Source organism: Augochlora pura, chromosome 2 (assembly GCF_028453695.1).
Source record: "Augochlora pura isolate Apur16 chromosome 2, APUR_v2.2.1, whole genome shotgun sequence".
Classification (NCBI taxonomy): domain Eukaryota; kingdom Metazoa; phylum Arthropoda; class Insecta; order Hymenoptera; family Halictidae; genus Augochlora; species Augochlora pura.
The window spans coordinates 3,663,052-3,672,795 of record NC_135773.1 but is presented as its reverse complement, the minus strand read 5'-3'; the positions used below and the strand labels follow the sequence as shown (position 1 = coordinate 3,672,795).

The following is a 9,744-nucleotide window of genomic DNA, read 5'->3' as shown; positions in this document are numbered from 1 at the left end:
GACCAGACAGCCGCTAGTAACGAGCCCGAAGTATTGTAGGGAATCATCTCGCGTGCTGGCTCCCCTCGATAACAATCCTCTTATCTTCTAATGACGTCACAGACATGTTTATACTCCTATACACACGACCCTGACAGCCGGAGACGGTCGTCGACACCGAGAGCGCGGGCGGGGTTTGATCGGTCCCGAGACCGGGGGGGGGGGGCCTCCTTTTCAGTCGGCGATTAGGGGAATGTGGGCTGTCGGGGAGCCCTCGATTCGTCCTCTCAATGAAATATTCAGCTCCAATTGCTGCAATTAAATATTTCCCCGCCGGATCGACCGCCGACTTATCGCGGCCGTGCATCGTTTCGGTGATGCTGGTCGTAACACAATTTTCATAATCAATATTTATCTGGTTGTTGTCTTAACCCTTTGCGCTATGCTCGGATAAAAGGCGAGAACGTGACCAAGAAATTATTATTATATTTCTATATTAGAAATAACAAAGAATAGAGATATAAAAATATATTTTGTTAACGTTCCCCTTTGGGCGTGGAGTAGAATTTGGATTAAATAACGTTGCAAGAATAATTTCTTCTTAAATCGGTTCCAATCGTTTTTCATATTCTCGTTGGTCAAGTAGGTTTGCGCGGGGTTCCCGTAAAAATTGTTATTCGTTACGATGAATTTAATAAGAATGGCGCACGAAGAGAATATGGTACTTGGCTGCTTCGCCCTCCACTTTTCTAACGTTCGTCATATAACCGGACAGTTGATAGGACGACGAGCATTAAGTAAATGTAGAAAATCCATCATTCTTCATTAAAATGTTTGTCCCAGAGCGCCTGCATCGCAACGAAGACTTCCCCGCGCCATTCACACTGTTACACCATCAGAGATGATTCATCCACTTGGAGATAAAATGTTAAGCCCTAAAATGCTTTATCGCGCTCGCGCCGACTCAAAAAAATTTTCCCGTGCACGCGAGAGCCCTTGTATTCAAGCGCAGAAAGATAATCCTTGCTTTTCCGTCCGTCGATTCTTTTTCCACGTCGACATTGCTGTATTTTTAATAGCCGCTTATAACAAAAGTCCGCTGGTATTAGCAATTAATTAATTTCAGTAAGCAGTGAATTGCTTTCGCGACAGAATAATTCTAGTCATTCTGATTTCGTCGCGCTCGTTGATTGTAATTAAATTATAACTGATATATTTGTAGCAACGAAATTGTCAAACAAATTTATAAATTCCGCGGCGGTGGTTAGCGGAAACGATTAAATGATAACCCGTCATTGAGAACGCCGTAAAGATGCTCGGGCACAAGGGGAAACGGGGCGCCCGGACGTAAATGTGTTCGACATAAAAACACCATTGTTATAAAACTTAATTAAATTCCGCGAGCCGAGAGTGCCCTACGTGTCAGGGCAGCGCTGTTTCGTTTAATTAATTAAGTAAATCACCGAGTCAAGATCGATGCCGGGCGAGCTGCGAGGCAAAGATGGAAAATTAGATAATGATGGTACAGCCGAGGACGCAGCAATTATAATAATAAGGAAATCTTCTAGGACGCGCGCGACTCGTCGTCGAGTTTCATGGGTAGGGGGAGGGGGGGGGGGGGGCATTACGGTACGAAGCGGACTCAAAAAGGTCTTTGTCCCCGTTCCGTCGCTGTTTACCACGGCGAAGTGATTTTAATTCTAATGCCCGGAATGAATTAGGGTAGAGAGTTGGAACACCGTTCGCCGTTATCGCTGCTCGCGTGACCCACGATGTAAATTTATTTACGCTCGCCATTTGTTTTTTTTTTGTTCGCAAGGTCGCCGATCCGTGCAACGATATTATTCGTAAAACAACGGAGAAGCTTTTCGAGTATTTATATATTTAACGAATGTTTATTGTACGCGCCACGGCCATTTCTGCTTTGTACTTTAACATCGGAACTACCCGCGCCATAAACGCGGCTAATGTAATTGCCTCGTAATAATGACAAAATTGGATTTATTCGAGCATGGTGCAATTTCTCTTACAGCACGCTCTAATGGAATAAATAAATTTCTGATGATTTTTCTAAATTCAACGACCGTAAAAAGAAATATCAGGAACCATGATGTTTTCACTGGTTTGGTAGCTCCAGGTGTTAAATCGACAAATCGTGTCTCATTTGGCACATTTTAAAGACATATATCTCTAGATGTGAACAGGAAAAAGTCAAGCGATGAAGTTCTCGCGAAGGAGAAAATAGATTTCAATCTAATTGACATCGTTGTGAATTAAATCTAAGTGCGATTATCTAGAAATCGATACTGATACTGCCTTCGTGACGCAGTTTCAAAATTGTGATAGCGTAATCCAGAATTTACAAGGCACAAAATGCGAACAACAGATGGAAGGTCACATCACTAATAACTAAAATAAGAATGAAATAGATTGACGTGTGAGACATTAGTCTGAATCGTGAAGGTCCATTTTAATTACCATATATTTCCAAGACAAAATAATTTTTCTATTAGGTCATGATGACTTATTTTGAATTGATACTGAAATGAAAGAAAAGTTATTTTGGAGCGAATAATTGCTATGTAATTTTAGTTTTGGAATCTATTAGATGTGTAATACCCCCAGGAGAACATTGTAATCGCGGGGTAACATTTATTGAAATTAAAGAATTACGTAAATAAATATAGCATGTTCCACTGTATTTGGCAATAAGCAAGTTCTCAAGTCACAGCCGATTTCGTCCCACATTTCGAAGGAATCGACCGCTACGATCGTCCGCGTGTGCCCACGCAACAACTGGAACTAATTGGGAACAATTTCATTCGGAAAAAGTTCGCGTAACTATTATTTCGCGGGATCGAGGCAACTTCAGGCGGCGACCGAGGGGAATTCACCAACAGGTCTCCCGCGCACCCGCCCCCCCGGCGAACCGGATCCCCCGAAATTCGACAATCCCACCAGGCACACCGTAATTCGAAATTCCAAGTGACAGGACCACACGCAGCTTGCCGGCGAAACCTATACAACGACGCGGAATCGAACGTGACACGGAAACGGCCGCGAACACCTCCGGAACAAAAGGACAGAACCGGGGAAACCTAACCTGTCTCATCGATGATTAATTTACCGTATAACGTGCCCTTAGTCACACAGATTATGCCGGCGCAGAGCATACCGGTGCAGACAAGTCAGAACAACTTACAGCCGTTCCACCAACCGCAAACAGTCACTCAACAAATGCAAACTAGCCCCGCCGCTTTCACGGCGAATCCGCCAGGTATTTGCACAGTGTTACACGGGAACTGACAACATTTCCAACCCCGGATAAGAAATCTTATATCACAAAGTGAACATGCTTTTGTCAGCTTAAATGTTGCGGGTCGCCTTTAGAGAGAGCGTCCGCAGCGCGTAAAACGTAAGCGGCCTGAAAAATGTGGAGATTAATGGCCGCGTTGAACTACTATGCTTCCTTTGCTTTGACATCATCGCCCCGGCGTCGTGTTTTACAATTCTTAACCAAGGTGGAACAGATTGTTTCGCACATGTCATTTCAATAAAATCACGAGCGTAGGATTGAATCTTTCTATTAAAATCCACGCTTCTTTTCAAATCAAATTTGATGAAAATGTTAATTTTGAAACGTTAATTTGAACGTTTATATTTTGATTCTACGAATCTGATTCTTTGATAAAAATAAAAGTCGATATTTTTTCTGAATGTCTATATAATGATTATTTTTGCAGAATGTCTATTCTAGAGATTTGATACGCTGGATTAATTTTAAAATGTTTGCGGATCGTTAAATAACGAAAATACGGCAAATATTAAATTTATTGAGTCTATTGAATGGATTATCAACTATTTCATTCAACTACAGTTATTCAAACGTGTTATATGTCAGTATCATTTAGTATTTACTTGCTAGATAACGACAAAGTTAAACTGCTACCTTGTAACAGCGATATGCTCGATTGCTCAGACATGACACATATCAGTATGATTCAATGTTTTCTTCCTAGGTAGCTAAATAGTTCCACTGTCTCTTTATAGTATCAGCCTTTTCAATTTTTCGAATACATCGGTATCGTTCACTATCTACCACCCAGATATAGAGTTAAATAATCTCTTCATAGCAGCAGCTTATTCAATTGCTCATATGTGATTCGCATTAGGATTCATCCCTCGTCAATGTCTAAAGTAGCATCTCTCTTAAATATCTAAAGTATCAGCCCTACAAAGTCTAATTATCTTCTCAAAGCAGCAGTCTCTTTAATTTCGTGATGTATGACAAAATCATTGATTGTCCATCCCGTCGATAACTACAAGATTAAACTATCTCTTTCTAACAACAGTCTCTAAAATGAAATAAATGAAATAAATGAAATACTCATCAGTATCGTCCAATCTCTACCTCCTAGAAACCTACAAGCCGTTCTACCAGCTCCATCAAACGGACACGATCTTCGCAAACCAGCAGTTCATCCCGAGCCAGACGTACAACCAGCAGCAGTTCATCCCGAGCCAGCCGTACAACCAACAGCAGTTCATCCCGAGCCAGCCGTACAACCAGCAGCAGTTCACCCCGAACCCAGTGCCGCCGAGGAACCTCTTCCCGGTGATCGGTCCAACGCAGGCAAATCCACCTGTGGCGCAAACTCAGGCGATGTGCGGACAGTTGCCTCCGAGCATCGTCGAGCAGATCCGCAGCGCTGTGAGCAACACAGCCCCCATATTCATTTTGCCGAGCGGTTGTCATCAGTCGGCGAGTCACCAACAGCAACCCCCACCGGTGTATCCGTCGAATCAAGGAGGCGTGTCGCCGCCGACCGGACCGTCGACAGGCTTCAATTACCCGCCGTCAATCTACTGTCCACCCTCGTTCGTCCCCTATCCTATCCCGTTGCCGCTCTACGAGCCGTTTACAGGTCCGACTCGCGGCAAACAGAAGTCGCCGAGTTGCGGGTGTTGTCGTCACCAGCTGGAATCCCAGGATCCGAGGAATTACCTGGCGAACCCTTTCTGGAATGCCGGCGATTCCGACGAGCACCGTTGCACGGTGACCAACGACGACACCGTGTGCTCGAAGAGAAACTGTCCGGCCGCCATCGGCCTGCAGAGTCTGGCCTCCCAATTTTTAGCTCTGCCAGGGATTGTATCGTGCGCGGCCACTCGAATGATTCTTAGGAAAGTACCTGGATCCAACATCACCAATACTATGGAGGAGATCATGGAGAAGGCGCTGAAGGCGATCGGTTTGCTGACCAAGGATCAGCTGCTGGTCGAGTCCAGGATCTGTCATCAAGTCAATGCGTTGATTAACTTGCACGTGACCACCAACGTGCCGGCGAGTATTATACCGCTGCTGATGCTGATCCAGGCGAAGGTGAACGTCCTCAAGGCGCAGGTGGAGAACTCGGTGAACAGGAAGGTCATGGAGTGCCAGGGCTACGGGTTTGAGGTGAGCAAATTGATTTCGCTCCGGGATTATACTATAGCGAAAAGTTAATGGAACTTCTCCGAAAAGTATGTACAAATGTTTAAGCAATTTTATAAGGTCGCATTCGTTTGATAAATATTTATCAGAAACGCTTATTTCGGTTTAAAAGTTGGAACATTGCTTGAACAGTGGATTGGGCACTGTAACTTTGCTTCACGTTGCTCGAATTTAAGTCATACTTCAACAATGAATCCTACTTTATAGCACTACGTTATCTGATAACAATTAAGCCTCGGTAAAGCCACGGTACTTATAGTTACACAGTTTTCCGAATTAAATGCTATCGCATACCGAAATATGGCAAGACTAAAATAGCTGCAATTTTGTTCACATTTTATCCTCATTTTTCCAAAATGACGCTGGAAATCAAATACAGTTTCGCGAGAAAAATCGTTCTGTTTGACGATATAGCTTGAACAGCTTAGTTCCTAGATTTATCATCTGCAATCGCAAGTTCTTGTTTGACAATCAAACGGATTAAAACTAGACACAATTCTTGAACGTGTGTGTCCGACAGCTGTAACATTCGTTTCATCTTGTTATCCTTCCCCAATCGACTCTCCCAACTTTTCACGATATTTATTTTCCATCAGAAGCGTCTTGTTTGTTCGCTCAGCTATCCTCCTCCACGTGTCTCACGCATCCTACGAACATCATTAAGCTGGAAACACAATTAAGATAACAATTTTCTGTCGTCGAGTGCGCCGTGTCTCCGAGACATCTATCCAGCAATTTCGAGCGCGAACGGGGGAGCTGAGCGGGAGCTGGGGTGGTTATTATCAAAACACGTTGTTCGCCTAAGCTGCAGGTGTGAGAGCCGCGACGTTTACGCGCGTCTACATTTACATTTCACTCGGGGCTAGTTACTCTTTGCGCAAGATCAATGTTATCTGAAAGAGAAAAGGGGAAAAAGCGATATTTAAAGAATCCACCTTCGATCGTTGCTGTATCGATTTTGTTGGTGCTTTTGGTAGTTTGACGAATGAAGTGGGGGAGACGAGGGAAAGAGTTTTATCTTGAGTCTGTTGGAGGATCAGTTAGAAAGCTAAGCAAAAGCTGGGACATTTTTTTAACCCAGCCCAAAGAGTTGAACAGAGCTTTAAATAACGCAGCCAGCACGCGTTGAACAATATTTACTTGCTTGTAGATTAAATAACAATTTACTAACCAACTGAACATCCTACCAGGTAGAAACCAGCGGACCGATAGACCCCGCGGTGCTAGCGCTGAAGTCGAACGCGGAGCTGCGACAACTGCTGGCCGCCCTCAGGCAAAAGGAGTGCGACGAAAGGGTGAACGCAAACTTTGCCCCGTACAATTCCCAGCGGGTGATCGCCGAGTCGCGTCTGCACAACGTCCAGGCGAAGATTCGACAGGTGGAGGCCGAGTTCGACAACCGTAGGAACACAACCGTGCCGGGGCCGACCCTCACCTCGCAGATCATACGTCAATTCTCGGAATCCCGGTGCACCTACGGCTACGCCCCGGCCAAGCTGTTCGAACCATGCGTCGCCCCAGATTCCCCGGATCCCTTCTCGCCGTCCGCTCGCAATCCTAGGAGACTGTACATCAAACCTTACCAAGGAGAGCCCCACCAAGAACAGCCCCACCGAGGGCAACCCCAGTCGACGAAGCCGGAAGACCAAACCAAAGGGACCAGCACGTCCGAAGAAACGCCAGCCTGCAATGACACGGGAACCGGCGAAGGAACCGCCCAATGTGAGACGAAAGACCAATCGGTCGGTCGACGATGCAGCCGCCAATCCTGCATCTGCGAGACGTCCTCATCGGAGGATAGTCTTGATGAGGATAAAAAAAAACTCCGACCGGTGAATGATCGGGATGCTAGCGTCAAGATTAAAGGAAGGATCACGGTCGTCGAGGCTCGATTCGAGGCTGAGGTTGGCCACTCGGATGTCGGAGATGATGGGTGCCGGAGACCGAGTGAAGTTTTAGAGACTTTAGAACAGGATGACACGCGGGAAATTAAAGAAATAGAAGCCGAAGAATCGTTGAAATTAGTCGAGATTAGAAAAACTGAAAGCGATGATAGAGGAGCGTCGAAAGTAGATGAGGTAGCACAGGATGTGTCCGAAATAACTGAAGATAGTAAGGAGGAATTTGGAGGAAGCGACGAGGAAGAACAGACGGTCTACCACGATCCTATGATTCCAAAAAGAAAAAGGACGAAGAAGTGTGTTAAGACTCAAAAGAAAGGATACGCGAATGTGCGCGTGATCAAGGCTGCTAAAATGTCTGACATAAGCGATTTCACTAAAAAATCAAGAACGAGCCTCCAAGAAAGTGCCACAAACGATGGAAAAGCCGGTTCGGATAAATCTGACGAAGATAACTTAGGGAATACATCGAAAACGGAAAATGTCCAAGTGGTCGCAATGATGACTGGTATCGTGTACAACAGAAGTGCCGGCGACTTGGCCAGATGTATGACGATAAACAAGTTGACCGATTCAATGTTGGTGGGCGTGGGGAACTCTGCAAACGAGGCATCGCGGGTCGACAACCAAGGGAATGCGAACAATGAGAATTATGCGTGCCTCCATGCAGAAGAGATCAGTTCCCCGAAGGTATGCGATATGAACGATGAAAGGAAGCGTGAGAGTGGATTAAACTCGCGTTTGGAAGAGCCGACTCGAAGGCAGTCGATGCCTACGGAAGGCGATGGATCGCATAGTAAGTGCAGCGCGTGTTCTTATCGAAATTTCTACGATCAGATTAACCGATATTCTCGTTTGCTCTTGAAACAGTTTTCCGAGCTGTGGTGATTGCAATTTCTCCAGTCCCCAAAATGTCTAAATACTATAATTATTAAACCATTCTAGAAATTCACAATTCTAAGTACCTCGAAAGATATTAGATATTCCGAAATCGCTATTTTATCAATTTTGAAACGTTTTAAGAAGCAGCGATTCATTTACGAAAGTAAATACAATATTGAAGCATTTATCAATTAATAAGACACGTAGGCTGATTAGGTAGATTTGAAACAAGGTAAAGAAAAATGTCTCAATCAATCAGGGTTTTGCTCTGTGCTAATCTTATCTACTTATCTCTTTATCGTACTTTCATCACGACAAATTAATCGTATCGGCTACAATTTACCTCTGATTGAAACAAAGAGTCTATTTTCATCTTCTACATTCAAACACTCGTCGGTTCTTTTCCTTAGATTTTATTCTTTTCTTATACATATCAAACTAATAATGCTCAATTACAGGCCAAGAAGTCATCGAAAAGTACAAACGCTTTCCGCCATTGACGCGAGCGAAGTCAAACACGAGGACGACGAGGTCCTGGCAATGTCTTTCGCCTCAGAATGGTGCTGTGCCGGATTCCTCGAAGATCGGCTACAATGGAATCACTTCCGGTCCCCAAGACACGAAATCCGAGAACAGCGTCGCTTCCGCAATTCGCTCGATGATTGGAGATCGATTCGGCTGGCTGGTAGACAATGCGCCGAACTTACAGACTATCTTCTCAAACCTGTACCTCGGTAAATTATGGACTGCCAACGGCGCTATTACCTTGCGGCAAAGCAACGCGGAACCGAATAAAACAGTGATTACACGAAAAGATGGTTGGATTTTACTTCCGACGGACATCGATCGCGGGACGCCGACCAACACGTCGGAAAGTTACGTTCCCGTCGATGGCGAACTGTACAGAGTACGTAAAATAAGGCACACGATAATTAGAGGCGTGGGAGACAAAAGTTACGTCCTAATAGGTGGATCGGCTAGCGAGCAATTACGAAAATTGTCGGGGATGAGGTTGGCGCAGCCGTCGAGAGTTCGCAGGTGCTTCGTAATTAGAAGTCGATTAAAAGATCCTCGAAATACTGAGCTGGCGCGTCCATTAGTGTCTTTGAGGCGAATTAAAATGTCTGCGAAACCGAAACGATCCGACCGTCGTTTGAGATCTAGCGAGAAATTTTGTTCTTTATCAGACAATCGACCTAATACTAAGAAAGATAGTAAGGTAGACAGGAGGGAGGTTTCGTTGACGATTGATGCTGAAAACGGCGTTACCGCTGACTGTAACGCCTTTTCCGATGACAATGCGGCAGCTGAAAGCGAACAGGTAACAGTTGTACACGACTATTCTGCGGAACAAGAAGAACCAAACGTTTTAGTCGAACGAATATCACGAATTTATTAGCATTTGGCAGTAAAATGTAACATTGGAAGTTAAATAGAAAAAATGCCGAGATAAGAACAGGCGAATTTATTACAATTGTCGCGTTTCCT

General features: G+C 44.7%; 1 protein-coding gene across 1 annotated transcript; it reads left to right on the top strand.

Annotated features, from left to right (window-relative positions):
- The first annotated feature begins 3,093 nt into the window (after positions 1–3,093).
- Positions 3,094–9,744, top strand: LOC144473084 (uncharacterized). The gene is made up of 4 exons (XM_078186648.1): positions 3,094–3,256; positions 4,398–5,437; positions 6,664–8,170; positions 8,715–9,744. The coding sequence occupies exons 1-4, from the start codon at positions 3,094–3,096 to the stop codon at positions 9,653–9,655; spliced, it is 3,651 nt and encodes a 1,216-aa protein (XP_078042774.1). The 3' UTR covers positions 9,656–9,744.